The sequence below is a fragment of the Heterodontus francisci genome, chromosome 22 (genome assembly GCF_036365525.1).
Source record: "Heterodontus francisci isolate sHetFra1 chromosome 22, sHetFra1.hap1, whole genome shotgun sequence".
Classification (NCBI taxonomy): domain Eukaryota; kingdom Metazoa; phylum Chordata; class Chondrichthyes; order Heterodontiformes; family Heterodontidae; genus Heterodontus; species Heterodontus francisci.
The window spans coordinates 72,645,576-72,663,972 of NC_090392.1; the positions used below are offsets into that span (position 1 = coordinate 72,645,576).

The window sequence follows — 18,397 nt, forward strand, 5'->3', positions numbered from 1 at the left end:
GCCAGACAGAAGGCCATCACATGTCCTCTAGACTGCAGGACAAGGGTGGATTTGAGAAACAAGGAGAGTAAAGAGAAAGGTTCATTATAACACCATCTCTAAGACGCAGTTGCAAAGAATGATAGTTTTGATAGATGACACTCCCACTTATTGATTTCAAATATTAGCTCTGCCTCTTTCTATTGGCCTGCCTCTGTCATTGCTGAGGGAGGATGGCTGATCTACTCCCAGATCTCTGAGAATTTAGCTCTGCGGTTCGTGTTTGCAGTTCTGGGTGGCCCTCCCTCTGATATTCCCATACTTGCAGTGTAGATGTACCTGGTTTATGTTGGTCTTTACTCCACCATCAACAACAACAACTTGCATTTATACAGCACCATTAATGTAGCAAAATGTCCCAAGGTGCATCACAGGAGTGTTGTCAAACAAAATTGGACACTGAACTGCATATGGGGATATTAGGACAGGTTGGTCAAAGAGGTAAGATATAAAGGAGTGCCTTAAAGAAGAAGAGAACAGTAGAGAGATACAGATGTTTAGGAGGGAATTCCAGAGCTCAGGGCCTAGGCAGCTGAAAACATGGCTGCCAATGGTGGAGCTATGAAAATCACAGCATGATTGAAATTGTAATTCCAATGTGTGGGGATTGTAGATATGAAGATTTGCTCCACCATAGCATAGTCAACTTTCTTAATTTGCCCTGTCCATTTCTGTTGATTTTTGCTGTATGATAACATCAACTGGCTTGGAGGGGTTTCTGATTCGTCAGTACATGAGTCAACATTAACTTGAACGCAATCATTAAATCAGGACATGTTGGTCATTTTGGTGTTAATTCAGTCTCAGTGCTCTGTTGCCAGTAACTCAGCGTAAATTTGTAGAGTCAAATGCGGACATTAATTTGAACACAATTATCTGTGGGGTAGATTTACACCTTCAGCTTCTGGGTGTAATGAATCACCCGCCCTTTATTGAACCCACTCGATTTTCATTCCATCAATTGGAAAATTGTATATTAATTTTAAAATAATTACTAATTTAGGTTGAATACTTTTCCTAGTTTACTTTATTGTAGCATCAGTAGGCAGTCAGAACAAAATGGAGGAGAGAAAACTTGGTTGCACAAATACTGGTTGCTATGAGGAAATAAGGGTAGAATTTATAATCCACGTTGCTCTTACTTGTATCTTAACATGTTCTCACATGTCTCAGTGTGTTCGCCCCAAATTCCTCTCCCCTTTTTTAATGCAGGCATTAATTTAATGCAAAGAGGATTTTTTTACAAATTCATTCAGCATTCGTATGAGAATAGCACTGCTTGCAATCTTTACTTTTACAAGTAAACCATCAGAAAATCTAACATAACTGGTTTGGGAATCTTTCAGTTGTGTGCCAAAGATATTACTAGGTATACTTGCATGATAATATTTCTTTTGTACAAATGCTGCCAACACATCAGAAGATTAGTTTGTTGACAGTTAGCACCTGCACTGACAGTTGCTGCCAGCATATAAAAATAATCAAAAGCATGAATTAATAACCCCCCCCCTTCCGCCATCTATAGGTTTGCAGATAAACGTTATCAAACTGAAGTCGTACATATTGTAAACAATAAAGGATATCAGGAAATGATTGTAAACCAGGTGAAGCTCATATGCCAGTTGTAAGGTACTTGAATTTCTCTCTATGTTTAACAAATTATCCTCTCCTCCTGATGACAGTCCCTGGTGATGTTACTGTGCCCTTATACTACCATCATTGCATCAATGCAAAGCAACTTTGAATGTGCATCCATGCCAAAAGGTTCAGTTTGACCCAGATATCGCATTGCTGACTGCCATCTGGTGTGAGTCCAAGTTGGATTGTCTAAATTTAAACTTGAATGCTTTGATGCTGAACTATCACACTGGGTTCTCCCAACATTAACATTTAACAATAAGGTGAAAGGGGAAAAAACTGCAAATGCTGGAAGTCTTAGATAAGGGTGTACATCCGAAATGTCTTTATTCTGGACTGATTTGTTCCGAGTTGCCAACGTCTTCAGTTTCTAAGAAAATGTAACTGTCCAGTGATTGTTGTTGCATGCACACTGTGTTCCTTTCTTGCTGGGCAAAGTGTGATGCAGCTAGCGGCATAAATTGGCTCTTTCAGTTCTGTACCTCAGTATACAGATACCTGTCTGAGATCAGTTCTTGTACTGTAACCAGAGCCAGACCTTCATGTGCTAATGCAAGATTAATATTCCAGCTGGACGCCAGGGAAATGGAACTACCAAACTGTACAGTTTCGGTGACTAGTCTATATTATAAAAAAAAGGTTAATGTGCTCTGCTACTCGAGAAGGAAACTGGTATTGGACATGTTAAAATTGAGGCAGCAATTTACCCACTCCATTCCTGCTGTAATATTAACCTGCTGTTTTTAGCAGGCACGTGGGACCACCCCTCCCATGAGAAAGCAGCAGGGAGCTACTTAAAAATGTAGATTGAGGTCCAATTATGTCATTGAAACCAGACTCCAATTTTTACCTGAGGCAAGAATGGGGTAGCTGTTGTAGTTTTCCTGACAGGCCAACCTGATGGCATGGGAATCCAAGGCCAGAAGAGGCCAGAAAATTTACTTAATTTTTCTGTTCTACTTTGGTTTCCTTGTGAGTCAGGAGGAGCAGGAATGGTCTCTGGGCCCGAAAAGGAAATCTTGGACCTTTCTCTCCATGCCTTCTTCCTCATCCCTGGCCAAGATGCCCTCCGAACAACCCTCACCACCCGCCCCCACCCCACTTATGCACTCGCCTGACTGCTGAGGACCTTCAACTGGGTCCCTGGCAATAGCCTCCTGCCCTGCAAAGTCCTGCCCCTGCCTACTAAACAACTAGCTAGGGTTTGGGTGGGTGACTGATAGGTAACCTCTGGTGACTGAGTCCCCTGCGCACCCCACCTGTAGGACTCCTGCTTGGAGTTCAAATCTAGGCTTAGATGTCAATCATATTTGGTAAACACTACAGGACCATTTTGATATTGCTCATTATGGTTCAGATAACTTGCTGTTTTAAAATAGCAGCAGCTTTTTATCGGATAATGCACAAGTATTATTCTGCTGCTGAGACGGAGCTGTGTTTAAACTCACTGTCCCTTACAGGCCAAAATGTCTAATTTCTGTTAATAAAGACAGGAAAAAAGATCACTCAGAGTTTAATTGCCATAGATGAGGGAAGTTGCTTATTACTATCCAGCCCTAAGTCAGAAAAAAAAGTCTCTTTATAAATACCGTTAATACTATTTTTCAGCGCTATGTCTTAAAGTGTGATGGATATTCTTACATAGACATATCAGGGTAGATTTTCAGCTTATGGCCCAATTGTAAAATGGACATTGCTGATCAGCCAGCCTTTGTTGGTTGTCATTTTCTTGGCATGCTACAAAAGAGACCAAGAAAGCTCGAGGCTCACATCAGGCACAAGAAAATATGGAATGATACAATGGGGGAATTCCATGAAAAGAGAAAAAGTATCAACCAAATAATGCTAATGATAAGAATCCCCCCTGCAGAGATTCTGATTTGTTCTGTGCTGCTGAGCTGACAGCACTGAGTTATACTGCTAGCGCTGCACTGTTCTCTAGCCATGTAGATAGCTCCACTTATAAGCATCCATCTGCCTGTTAACCTTATATTATCAAGGTGATGACAGTTTTTTTTGCCAACAATAAACAGTCTTAAAGTAAATTTAAGAATTTTTTTGTAACACTTGAGTTAGAGTTATGAACCTGAAGCAGTATCAAACTACCTTCACTACATGGTCTGATACATCTTTTGAGAATTCAAAGTGCTATCATTTGACAACTTCACTCCGGCTGTTCCATAATTTCTGCATTGATGTAAAATGAGGAGACTTTAGGAAATTTGGATTAGTTGGGTTTGTAGTTCTGTTTTGTTTCATATTTGAATTCATTTTGAACCTTGGCTTTCTCACTGAGGCATGTAGCAAAGAAATCCATAATTTACTTCACAGCATCCAATTAATATCAATATTGATCATACATTAAAGAATAAGAAAATGGTAAAACACATTTATATTGTGTCCTCAGGACTCCTCAATGCGCTTCATCTACTGTGTCTAAGCTGTCAGTTTGATCCCTCTATAAGAAGGGATTATTGTACAAAGATCATACCATATTCTTTCTCATTGAGTGATATTCACAGATTGCTAGGCAAGCCTTTGTGCATTGCGAACAATAAAATGATGGCATGACTGATATATATAGCAAGTTCTCAATCTCAACCAGATCATTAAGGGGAAAGAAGCACTTGGAAAAAGTTCCCAGCACATCTTACTTTTTTTTTTCAGTGGAGTAGAACACAATCTGGCATTAAATCATGATCACGTCATTGTGCTGTTTGTTTAGAAATGAACAAAGTTTTACCAATTTTTGCAAAGATACTTCTCCGATAAATTTTGTTTAATGTTGCTCGGAAATTAAGTTTGAAAGGCTTTTCTGCTTCCACTTTGCTCTGAAGCAACAGTTCAATGATTGTTATACACTGGAACATCGGAACAGGAGGAGGCCATTCAGTCCCTCAAGCCTGTTCTGCGATTCAATTAGATCAAGGCTGATCTGTACCTCAACTCCATTTACCTCCATATCCCTGATGTCCTCACCTAACAAAAATCTATCGATTTTCAATTAAAATAACTCAAATATTCCAAAGAGTAAGCAGGAAGTTGCTGCAACAGAAGGCGTCTGCCAAGGAGCCAACTGCTACAATTCAGGTCTGTGCCATTACTGATATTGAAGTGGATAGAGTTTGCATAATTATTCACTTTAATTCCACTCTTCACTGACCCAAAAATTCATGAGACTGAAGGAAGGCTGTGTGCAAATTGGTGTTTATTTTGGTCTGTCTTTACATATACTGCGAGATAACACACCACTTATTGGCTTTTACAGGTGCTCCATCAGAACAAGACTAATCTTACTTGGAGCACAAATACAACTTAAATATCTTAAAAAGAATATATTTTTGATAATCAGTTGAATTAAAGCCATATTCTCTTTTGATTATGTTATTTCAACTATTTGGGACCAGAGTAAAAGCTTCCCTTGTCCACCCAATGATCCTGTGCCTACTTATATTACACAGAATGTACAGCACAGAAACAGGCCATTTGGCCCAACTGGTCTGTGCTGGCATTTATGCTCCATGCCAGCTTCTTCCCACCCCTCATCATTAATATCCTTCAATTTGTTTTGCCTTCAGCTATGCTATTTGCATAGTGGTAGCGCATTTCACATTCTTATCATTCTTTGGATAAATAAATAAGTTTCTCCTGAATTCCCTATTGAATTTATTAGTGGCCGTAGGTATTTGCGTCCTGTCACAGGGACTTAGGGACTTGGATTTGGAGCCACATTGGCATTTTAGCTTCCCCCATATGGTAAGTTGCTGATCTTGACTGGAGCACCAACTCAAAAAGGAATTGAATACTAAGCCAGTTTGAAGGTAGGGATATTGTTGTGGGAGGAGTAAGCTTCAGGCCAAACCTTATTGTGGGTTGCCCACTGAGAGGCACTAATTCATAAGAACATAAGAAATAGGAGCAGGAGGAGGTCATTCGGCCCCTCAAGCCTGCCCCGTCATTCAATAAGATCATGGCTGATCTGTCCCAGGCCTCAACTCCTCTTTCGGGCCATTCAGAGCATTTTGATCTGTGACATTGGCTGTTGATTCCTTCCCTTCCTGACTGGGCAATATAAGGAGAAAATGGCAGCTCAGATATATGAAAGCGAAGCTTAAGAAAACACACATCTATTAGAATAAAACTAGTTTTTGCGAAGGTCAAAGAAGTCAAAGCTGCTTTTCCATTGTAGCTCCGTCTGAACATGAATTCTTATTTTAAAAATGCCATTAGATTCCCTGTACTGTAAAAAATTAATTTCGCAAAATAGGAAATATGTAGTATATCAATTTGCTCACAATAGACTGTATTTGAACTGATAAAACAGAGAATATGACTTTAATCATACACAAATAAAATATAATCGAAAGCAAACATGTTTCAGATGCTTTGATGTCACATGCATAGCACAGACATGAAAAAGCCAATATAGTGGAGCCTTCTTAAGGTCAAATCTCTATTTGCAGCAACAAGAGTTATTTTTAACCATGATGCCATCTAATCAACCCTGAGTTGTATTAAAATCACTATATTGTGTCAAAAATTAAATGTGAGCACAGTTAGAACTTCATGAAGGTGAGATACAGTATTGCTGTAGAGAGGAATATTGCACTTTACTCTCCTTCTTTAGTCTTATCACTTCAATGAGCCAAGTGAATGCAGCATTCAAAGATAAAGAATGTTCACAGTTCCAATTCAAAGCCAACTGTACTGATTCAAACAAAACTTGAAAATGCATTGCTATTTTCATAGAATTGCATAGGATGCACAGCACACCACAGGCCGTTTGGCTCAAAAGGTTCATGCCGGTGTTTATGCTCCACATGAGCCTCCTCCCACCCTTCTTCATTTAACCCTATCAGTATAACCTTTTATTCCTTTCTCCCTCATGTTTTTATCCATCTTCCCTTAAATGCATCAAGATCATGTTTGTCCATGATCAGGATTGCTGTAATACCTATTAAAACATTAACCATTTGTATCACAATTGTTTTGACTATTCAGTCCACAACAGAAATTAAACACTTTTTATTGCCCAAAAATGCTACGTTGTAAGTTGCCCCCAATATGAAAGTCAACTGACATAGGCTGGACTGGCAGAGTGTGCTGGTAATGAAATGTGAATTAGATGATACTCTACCCCTTGGTTCAGGAATTTTATATAATGGCAGTGATTTGATGTATATTACCCACATAATCTTATTCAAAGCTTGCTTATTGGAATATTTCTAAAGATTTTAACTGTATAATTTGCCTTTAAACAATTGCTGATTAATAATGCACCATTAAAGTTCTTTTGGAACAATATTAGGGAAATTCTGGTTGATGCACAATACCCATTAGCCAGGAAGGAGCTATTGCTAGGGGTTATTATAGCGACTGTTACCATAACAACAGCATTCTTGCCAATGCCATTGGGCCAAGAAGGTCTATTTTGTCTTGAAATTAAGGTGTGTGAACATTAACCAGGAACTCTTAACATATGCAATCTCTTAGTCCAAATTGTCAAAGAAAGTTCTAATTCATATTAATATGCTCATGAAAGGAATTGCACAAGCAAACATTATACAATCATGGGGCAGTATTTGCACAATTTAATTACAACCTGTTTAAGAGGATAACGTTCCTGTGGCAGAAGTTTGGTGAAAGTTTCAGTCGAGAATAAGTATGTCTTTTTAAAAAAAATAAAGCTGATTTCAAAAAGTTAAGCGACCCTAGAGAGATGATCTTAAAAGGGCTTCACTTTATCTTCTGCAACAGACTGTCTAACTGTGTTATGTTGGATTCAATACTCCCCCTTGTGCAAAATTCAGATACTGTCACAATGCAGTGCAGAGACTGGTCAGTCTACCAACATAAAAAAGAGAGACCTCGAAAATACATTAGCCCACCAAATAAGACCAATGATGATGGAAATGCACCCTTGGGTTGTTTTAAGTTTACTATCTGTGGAGAGAGAAGCAGAGTTAACATTTCAGGTCAGTGACCCTTCTTCAGAACTAGCAGATATTAGAAATGTGAAAAGTTTTAAGCAAGTAAAGCGGGGGTGGGACAAGAGATAACAAAGGAGAAGGTGTAGATAGGACAAGGTCACAGAGAATAACTGACCAGAAGGTCATGGAGCAAAGGCAAACAATATGTTAATGGTGTGCTGAAAGACAAAGCATTAGTACAGATAGGGTGTTAACGGACTGAAAACTGAACAGCCGCAAGTACAAACATGAAAAAAAAGTGGGTAAGCAAACTGAACAAACCAAGATAAAATAAAATAAACACAAAAAAATATAAAAAATAACTAAAAATAAAAGTAAAATGGGGGGCCTGTCAAGCTGTGAAATTATTGAACTCAATATTCAGTTGGACAGGCTGCAGTGAGCCTAATCGGTAAATGAGATGCTGTTCCTCGAGCTTGCGTTGATGTTCACTGGAACACTGCAGCAATCCCAGGACAGAGATGTGAGCATGAGAGCAGGGGGCAGTGTTGAAATGGCAAGCAACCGGAAGTTCGGGGTCCTGCTTGCAGACTGAGTGGAGGTGTTCTGCAAAGCGGTCACCCAGTCTGTGTTTGGTCTCCCAATGTAGAGGAGACCACACTGTGAGCAGCGAATACAGTATACTACATTGAAAGAAGTACAAGTAAATCGCTGCTTTACCGGAAAGGAGTGTTTGGGGCCTGGGATAGTGAGGAAAGAGGAGGTAAATGGGCAGGTATTATACCTCCTGCGATTGCACGGGAAGGTGCCATGGGAAGGGGACGAGGTGGTGGGGGTAATGGAGGAGTGGACCAGGGTGTCGTGGAGGGAATAATCCCTTCGGAATACTGACAGGGGAAGGGAGAGGAAGATGCATTTGGTAGTGGCATCACGCTGGAGGTGGCGGAAATGGCGGAGGATGATCCTTTGGATATGGAGGATGATGGGGTGGAAAGTGAGGACAAGGGGAACCCTGTCGCGGTTCTGGGAGGGAGAGGAAGGGGTGAGGCTAGAGGTGCGGGAAATGGGATGGACATTTCTGTCAACCACAGTGTGGGGGAAATCCTCAGTTGAGGGAAAAGGAAGACATATCAGAAGCGCTGTCATGGAAGATAGCATTATCAGAGCAGATGTGGCAGAGATGGAGAAACGGGGAGAATGGAATGGAGTCCTTGCAGGAGGCAGGGTGTGAAGAAGTGTAGTCCAGGTTGCTGTGGAAGTATAATGGGCTTATAATGGATATTAGTAGACAGCCTATCCCCAGAGATGGAGACAGAGAAGTCGAGGAAGGGAAGGGAAGTGACAGAGATGGACCATGTAAAGGTGAGAGAAGGGTGGAAATTAGAAGCAAAGTTGGCAAAGTTTTTCAGTTCAGGGTGGGAGCAGGAAACGGCACCGATACAGTCATCAATGTAGCGGAGAAAGAATTGGGGGAGGGGGTCTGAGTAGGACTGGAACAAGGAATGTTCGACATATCCCACAAAAAGGCAGGCATAACTAGGACCTATGTGGCTTCCCATAGCAATACCTTTTACTTGAAGGTAGTGAATGGAGTTGAAGGAGAAGTTGTTCAATGTGAGAACAAGTTCAGCCAGGCGGAGGAGGGTGGTGGTGGATGGGGACTGGTTGGGCCTCTGTTCAAGGAAGAAGCAGAGAGCCCTCAAACCATCCGGTGGGGGATGGAGGTGTAGAGAGATTGGACGTCCCTAGTAAAGAGGAGGCGGTTGGGGCCAGGAAACTGGAAATTGTCAAAATGATGTAGGGCGTCAGAAGAGTCACGGATGTAGGTGGGAAGAGACTGGACCAGCAGAGAAAAGATAGAGTCTAGATAGGAAGAAATAAGTTCAGTGGGGCAGGAGCTGGCTGACACAATGGGTCTGCCAGGACAGTCCTTTTTGTGGATTTTTGGAAGGAGGTAGAAGCGGACTGTCCGGGTTTGTGGAACTATGAGGTTGGAAGCTGTAGAGGGAAGATCTCCAGAGGCGATGAGGTCAGTGACAGTCCTGTGGACAGTCGCTTGATGTTCGGTGGTGGGGTCATAGTTCAGGGGGAAGTAGGAAGAAGTGTCTGAAAGTTGGTGCTGAGCCTTTACAAGGTAGAGGTCTTTATAAGGTGAAGAAGGGTCACTGACCTGAAACGTTAACTCTGCTTCTCTCTTCACAGATGCTGCCAGACCTGCTGAGTATTTCCAGCATTTCTTGTTTTTATTTCAGATTTCCAACATCTGCAGTATTTTGCTTTTATTTAAGTTCACTATGTTGTGTGAAATGTCAAATGTGACAGATCAGTGAGTACATTGCAAATGCGGTGATTGTTCACTGTACTGCATAGCAAACACTAAGAGGTCTCTCTGACTAGTCTCAAATCATTGCTTTCAATCTAGTTTAAAAAAATGACCAAAACAATGATCTGAAAAGCAATGTGACAAATACTGAATTCTTGTAAACAGGAGTTGCAGGCTACAAAGACTTGATAACAAGCCCCTTTAAATAGCAATACAACTGTGGCTTTCTGTACAGTCAGCTCATTCCTATTCATAGAATCATAGAATGGTTACAGCACAGAAGGAGGCTATTTGGCCCTTCATGCCTGTGCCAGAATCAGTCTAGATCTTTTTTGTTTTCCAGCTCTATTGTAAAGAAACATACGTGTCATTGTCTTCATCTTGCTGTAGCAGTTTTTCAATGGCCATGCTCGCAATGGTCCTCCTGGCATCCTCCAGCTCCATAAGCCCAGGCTCAGGAACAGAAATGGGCAGGGGCACAAACTGAGGCGGCAGAGACTGCAGTGAGTTTGTCTGACATGGTGTCACTTGTGTCGGTAGAGTTGAAAGCGTTTGGCTCCAAGAGAAGTAACTGAGTGCTGGCTGTTGATCTGCAAGCTCCAATTGTGGAATACCAGCAGGAGTCGGGGTCCTTGACTGTGGAGAAATCAAAGCGTATTAACAAGTGGCAGTTCTTCTCAAAACACAGCTATGAGTAGTTGATTAATGCACTGATTACCCTCTGTGGACTATCATCTGTGGCTCAGTGGTAGCATTCTTGCCTCTGACTTAGAGGCTAACATTCCAATCCAGTACTGAGGAAATGCTGCACTGGAAGAGGTGCCATCTTTTAGATGAGTTGTTAAACTGAGGCTCCACTTGCCCTCTCAGGTAGACGTAAACAAGCCCATGGCATTATTTTGAAGAAGAGCAGAAGAGTTCTCCCTGGTGTTCTGGCCAATATTCATCCCTCAACCAACATCACTAAAAATCAGATCATCTGGCCATTTATATATCATTACTGTTTATGGGATCTTCCTGTGTGTAAATCAGTTGGTGTATTTAACATTACAACACTGACTACATTTCAGAAGTACTTATTGAGTAAAGTGGTTCAGGAGATCCTGAAGCCATGAAAGGCATGACGTAAATACATGTCTTCTCTGTGGCTTTAAAAATACCATTATTGTGCCTATCGCCTACTTATGCAGTAAGTAATTTGCAATAATTAATTTGTTTATATTTATAAAATGGGTGTTTAGGAAAACAGATGTTGAGTGAAGAAATTTCTCATCATCTCAGTTCTAAATGGTTGACCCCTTACTCTGAGACATTGACCCCATGTTCTAGATTTTGAGTCAGGGGAAATAGCCTCCCAGTGACTACCCTGTCAAGCCTCTTAAGAATTTTATGTTTCAAAGAGATCTTTCTTCTAAACTATAGGGCATGTAGGCCCAGTTTACTCAATCTCTCCTCATGGGTCCAACTTTCATCCCAGCAATCAGTCTAGTGAACCTTTGTTGCACTCCCTCTAAGACAACAACGATAACTTGTATTTATATAGTGCCTTTAATGTAATAAAACGTCCCAAGTTGCTTCACAGGAGCGTTATAAAACAAAATATGACACTGAGCCACATAAGGAAATGTTAGGTCAGATGACCAAAGGCTTGGTCAAAGAGGTAGGTTTTAAGGAGTATCTTAAAGGAAGAAAGCGAAGCAGAGAGGTGGAGAGGGTAGGGAGGTTATTCCAAAGCTTGAGGCCTAAGCAACTGAAGGTGTGGCCACCCATGGGGAGCAATTAAAATTGGAGGTGCAAGGCAAGTAGTAAGGTAAGTATATCCTTCCCTAGTTAAGGAGATCAACAGCCCTTTTCCTACAGAGTATCTGTGATATACCATCAGTCCTTTCCCTACAAGTAGAGAATGTGATACACCATCTGTACTCTCCCTACAAACAGGCAACACAGACACTTAGGAAACAAGTTATCCTATCATTGCATATATCATCGATGGAGATCACATCTGGAGTACTCTGTGCAGTTTTGCAAACTTGACCTGCAGAAAGGACATTGGTGCACTGGAGATGGTTTAGGGAAGAGCAATCTGGGCAACTTCAGGACTCAGAGAATTGGACTGGTTTCCACCACAGAAGGTAAGATTGAAGGTGGGAGGGGTGGGGGAGCGGGGGGAGGTGCGGCTGGTGGTGGTGGATATGATCCAGGTCCGTAAAATGCCATGAGGAACGGATAATAGGAATGTGAGCAGGTTATTTAGCATTTAGCACAGACAGTGAGCCTAGAACTGCAGGGCACAAGGATAAAATTAAATGGAATCAAGCAAGTTCTGAATTAGAAGAAAATTCCTCCCAGCAAAAGCAGTTAGAGGACTGGGTGAGTATCCACAAGGATAGGAGTGATAGATCAGTACAGATATAGGCAACCGAACAGATTGTGATTCCCAACCTGCAGGGTTCACCGAGAGGTCACAGAAAAGTGATCGGCCAGGTCAGAAGTCATTCAACAAATGCACAAGGTTAAGTTATAAGGTAAAGCATCACATCAAGTTTCTTGGAAACATCCCGATGTGCTGCAGAGACAATATGTTGAAGTACTCTTCAGTTATTATGTGGATAAATGTGACAGCCATTTTGCACATGGAAAGATTCTACAAACAGCAATGGGATGAAGGACAACTTGATGTTTTTTATTGGTGTTGGTTAAGTGAGGTATATTGATCAGGACACCTGGAGAATTTCCTGCACTTCTACAATTGGTGCCTTGAGCTTTTTCAACATTTTTTCAACATCCATCTCAATATGTAAATGGACTCACTTGCTTAACATCTGGAGGACAACACCTGGATCAATCCTTCAGTGCACTTAATTTATTTTTCAAGTCTGCAAATGGGAATTCTAGGCAGTTTTCTTCAGCACATATGTGTTTTTCCCCCCCCCCCCCTCTATTTTCTCACCCTTCCTGAAGGCACTTACTTCATACTAGGGTGTGGAAGTGAGCAGAAAGGCATGGCACTATGCGTAATGGGAAAAATAGCCAAGTTAGGAATAGTAGCTTTGCTGAGCTTTTGATTTTAAGTGGCAGAAACCACAATGAGATAGTTAAAAGTAAAAGCTGGAAGTGTGAGTTTGTGAAGATTAGCTGACACCGGTAATTGCAAAGACATCTGTTCTTTATAGTCTGAGTGTATGACTCCCTGTGGTTTGAAGCAGATGGACTCATATGAATCAAATGATGTCCATCCCTGTGTGAGTGATAAGAAGTGCTAGGCCCCTCTTATCTTCATGAACTGCCACTACTTGATGTAGCTACACACTGCACGAAACACTCAGGAATGTACACCTAATAGAGATAGCAGGATGCGCCGCAATTACTTGTCACAAGGTAGAGACAGACTCATGATCCATGTAGGGAGTGAGACCAGCATGGTTATTGATGATTCCTATGCTCTTGCTAATTAGTTTGCTTGTCCGCTTTGTTTTATCTTGCTGGTACAAAACAATATTTTATTAGTAACAAGTATGTATAGAGAATGGAGTGTATTGTTAACCTCAGTAACAGATGTACTGCATGTCACCACGTGGGTTTAGTCGAATTGTACCGCACTGATTGGTTAAACAAGGAGGTGTAGCATGAATCTTAATGTATAAACAGTAGTACCTGTATCAAAAACTTCACTTACTCTGGGGGGGACCTGACAGACTCTGGCGGAGTCAGTGCCGCTGTTCTCAGAGTAAGTCCGCTGGCGACTGCGCAAATAAAGTAATTGATTTTACCTACACATCCGACTCGGTATATTTACTGAACCAGACTGAAGGCAAAAAATAACTTAGATTAACAAGGGTACAGCCCCTAATGCACCAGAAACGAGTTGTTACCTCACCCTAGTGGCAATTCTCCATGTGTAAACTCAGAGTGTGAATGACGTCAGCCTGTTCTCCGTGCCATCATGGAACTGCCTACTTCCACTTCCGTAACATTGCTCGACATCATCCCTACCTCAGTTCATCTGCTGATGAAACCCTCAATTCATGCCTTTTTTATCTCTAGACTTGACTATTCCAATGCACGCTTAGTTTTCCTCCCACATTCTACCCTCCATAAACTGGAGGTCATCCAAAACTCTGCTACCTGTGTCTTAACTCACACTAAGTCCCATTCCCCTATATCCCCTGTGCTCGCTGACCTACATTGACACCTGGTCAAGCACCATCTTGATTTAAAAATTCTCATCCTGGTTTTCAAATCCCCCCATGGCCTCGCCCCTCTCTATCTCTGTAATCTCCTCCAGCCCCACAACCCTCCACGATATCTATGCTCATCTAATTCTGGCCTCCTGAAGATCCCTGATTTTAATCACTTCACTACTGATGGCTGTGCCTTCAGCTTCCTAGGCCCTCCCTAAACCTCCTTGCCTCTAAAGCTCTCACTTGTCCTTTAAGATGCTCCTTAAATCCTACCTCTTTGTGCAAGCTTTTAGCCATCTGCTCTCATATTTCCATATGTGGCTTGATGTCTAATTTTGCTTTATAATGCTCCTGTGAAGCGATTTGGGATGTTTTATTACATTAATGGCACCATATAAATATAAGTTGTTGCTGTTAATAGACTGTAGACATGTCATAGTCAAGGCCAATATTGGCCTAAACTCAAGTTCATGAATGCACTCTCCAGCAGGTTTTGCTGGATAGTTATCAGTCTATTACCATGGGTGATTTTCACTTTTCCAGTTTAGAGCACCACGGTTAATTATTGTAAAGTCCCTAACAAAATAGTCAATCAGGCTCAATAAATCTATTCCTGTTCTGCTACTCCTGTGCTCAATTCAACATAGACTGGGAATCAAACCTGCAATTTTCAATTACACAATGCTTTACCAATTGAGCAATTGGTGAGCTGCCAAAAGCTGCATTTTATAATCATCACTCTGTGTGAGAATATGAAGATCCTGGAAATGTCATACCTGACAATTCACCCCAAAGTTGCTCAGCAATGGCTGCGGAGCATAAGACACCACAGAGGGAGGTCCCACTACTGCATAGCTGGAACAGACGGGCTGCATGCACATATCTTGCATGTATGAGGAGTTTACTGCTTCGTGCGAGTTGTAATCGGGACATGGTGACCACTGTGGTATCGGCTGCAGGGTAGCAGAAGAAGATTGAGGCAGCCATGTAGTGTGGAACGTTCCCTCTTCAGCATGTTGCAATGACGGTGAAGAAACATCAGCCTCGGGGAACATAGGATGTCCTAAAGACAGACAAAGATAACATTAATAAATTTGAAAGTTTGTTTATATTCAATATATGCCTGAATCTAACTGCAGTGACATTAAAACACGTTCATTGTGGATTTATACATTGTAAGATTCCACACCATTATTATTCTAGGATTGAGACTACTCACTAATTCAAATACCCCAAGCTACTTATAATGGTCTGTCTGAATTGTGGAATTAAAATCAATTCAAATTCTTCAGCCTGCACTATTCTGTTGAAAATCCCAATGCCTCTTCTTGCTATTTCAGTTCATTTTCATCTTTGTAAAGCAGGTTTCTATTTTGTGACAATGGTGTAGAGAATGAGCAAGAGTCTTTACAGAGGAGAGAGTGCAGAGTGCGACTTTACAATGGTCACAAGGATGAAAGCTCTATGCAGTAACATTTTTATTATAAAGAGTGAAAGATATAAAATGTCTTCTGCATGGCCAAACCTGATGAGATGAAAGTCTACTCTCTACTTTTTAAAGTGCATTTATTTTCCTCATTGGCTTATAATAACAATCCAGTAAAATAATTTACCTCCAGCTTTACACATGAAGGAAAATGTGAGCATATGAAGAATGATGGACAGGAAAACACCCTCTGGCCCATTAGGCCTATCCCACACGATCACAATGCATACACTCTCCACCCCACCCAAAATCACACGTTCTCCTGAGAGAGACAAAAAAATATGGATAAAAACCCAGGCCAATTTGGAGGGGAGAAATTCTGGGAAATTACTGTCCAGCCCCTCCCAGGAGATCGAATCAAGTCCAGGAGATTATTCTGGCCCTGATAATTCTGTGCTGAGGTTATTTCTGACCTGACAAAATGTGGCCATCGGTGTCTCTGATCTCATCACTGGGAGGGACCTGAGAGTAGCCTAGCGATGGCTGTCACTACAATAATCCCTTTGGCTGATACTGGCAACTCAGGGGCCTCAGATGCAATAAAACCTACATCCTCTTATTGCCATGGCGCTGTAGACTAGTCTGTGCCATCATTGCTGAAAGATCCCTACTCTCGGTTGGTTGCAAGGGCTCGACAAGAACAAGGCTTGGGCAATCACCAATGGTTAGTTGTTAGTCCTCTGCACTGAAGTGCCTATTACTCAGTAGTAATGTCTCACTCAGTAAAGGCACTACCAGGACTGCTTCCCTTTATCTGATCTGTACTTCACCTGGAGTGTGCTGGTGCTGACATAAGCTTAGAAATATTCTATTCCCTGCCTGTCATTCTGCAACGGCAATTAGTCATAAAAACATGTACCAATTTTCCATGGAAGCATTTGGCTCTTAAGAATACACAAGACTACTAAAACAAACAGAATGGCAGTTTGCACACAAGATTTTAATTAGCTGATAAAAACAATTTCAATGATAAATGGGAAATCAATGGGACGCGGTAACAATTCATAAATTAATCACTGGGTTGTGGGTAATTTAACCAATAAAAAGTTCTTTGATACCATTATTCAGCCTGAATAGTGCCAAATCACTTTCAACATTGTACCTTTGATCTTACCTATTTGCGAATAACATGTCATCGAGAGGTGTGGCAAAACCATCTGCTTGAGATAAAAAATACACTCAGTTAGAAAAATTATTACATGTATTTTTTTAGCTGTAAATACAAGCTTTTTGAGTTGGTGAATGTGTTTGGTACGTTTTCCACCTGCAATGCATTCAAAATAATACACCCATAAGCAAAATATTAGAATTCATCTTAGCAGTGTTAATTTCATTCCATTCTATATGTAAAAATCCCGATCAGCATTAAAAGTATATTCTGTGGATATTGACTCAATCACTGGAACTTGTGAACAGCAATGGGATAGACATCCCATTCACCACCTTAAACATTCACTCCCTCCACCACAGGTGCAGTGTGTATCATCTACCAGTTGCAGTGTGTATCATCTACAAGTTGCACTGCAGCAACTCACCAAGCTACCTTCAACAGGACCTTCCAAACACATGCTCTCTGCCGCCTCGAAGGACAAGGGCAACAGACGCATGGGAACGCCACCATCTGCAAGTACCCCTCCAAGCCACTTACCATCCTAACTTGAAACTATATCACCATTCCTTCACTGTCACCAGGCAAAAGTGTGGAACTCCCTTCCTAACAGCACTGTGGTGTACCTACACCACATTGTCTGCAGTGGTTCAGGAAGACGGCTCACCACCACCTTTCCAGGGGCAATTAGGGATGGGCAATAAATGCTGGCTTTGCCAGTGACGTATACATCCCAAGAATGAGTTTAAAAAAATGTTCTATGTAAAAATGTTGTAGGATGGGTTTTTAGTGGGGCAAATGTCTGTCACGATTTGTTCATTGATTTTGGCAATTAAATCATAGTCAATAGAGAGATACAGCACTGAAAGAGGCCCTTCAGCCCACTGAATCTCTGCTGACCAACAACCACCCATTTATACTAAGCCTACATTAATCCCATATTCCCTATCACATCCCCACCTTCCTCAATCCTCCTACCATCCACCTATACTAGGGGCAATTTACAATGGCCAATTTACCTATCAATCTGCAAGTCTTTGGCTGTGGGAGGAAACTGGAGCACCCGGTGGAAACCCACACGGTCACAGGGAGAACTCGCAAACTCTGCACAGGCAGTACCCAGAACCGAACCCGGGTCGCCAGAGCTGTGAGGCTGCAGTGCTAACCACTGCGCCACTCATTTAAATACATTTTTAAATAAAATCGTGGCCTTTGAATCACACCCTGGTAAACTTTCTCTATTGGCTGTAAATAAAATGATACTGCAATTGTAGAGTTGCTACATACAAGGACTAAATTTTGTAATGCAAAATTGGAGTTACAATTTACACGGATCTATGTCCGCAGGATAGAAGAGTTACATGCCCAAGGACCTTCTGTATGGTGAGGTAACTGGGGCCAGATGACCAGTGGGACGCCCAACGCTCCACTTCAAGAATGCTTGCAAGTGTGACATGAAGGCTCTACATGTCGACTATTGCAACTAAAGTGCCCATTACTCAGTAGTAACATCTCACTCAGAAAGAGGCACTACCAGGACTGCTTCCCTTTATCTGATCTGTACTTCACCTGGAGTGGGCTGGTGCTGACATAAGCTTAGAAACATTCTATTCCCTGCCTGTCATTCTGCAACGGCGATTAGTCATAAAAACAAATACCAATTTTCCATGGAAGCACTTGGCTCTCTTACAT

The 18,397-nt window shown here is 41.5% G+C and overlaps 1 protein-coding gene across 4 annotated transcripts in view; it reads right to left on the bottom strand.

The window, feature by feature from the left end:
* LOC137381435 (NF-kappa-B inhibitor delta) overlaps window positions 1-18,397 on the bottom strand; it is a 145,921-nt gene that overhangs the window by 57,085 nt on the left and 70,439 nt on the right. For 3 of the 4 annotated variants that reach the window (XM_068054023.1, XM_068054026.1, XM_068054024.1), the window contains 3 exons: window positions 16,712-16,757; window positions 14,888-15,174; window positions 10,295-10,566 (listed from right to left, as the gene is read on the bottom strand). In XM_068054023.1, the coding sequence (XP_067910124.1) occupies window positions 10,295-10,566; window positions 14,888-15,174; window positions 16,712-16,757 (605 nt within the window). The remainder of the gene's footprint in view (window positions 1-10,294; window positions 10,567-14,887; window positions 15,175-16,711; window positions 16,758-18,397) is intronic. The other variant, XM_068054025.1, reaches the window with a different exon arrangement.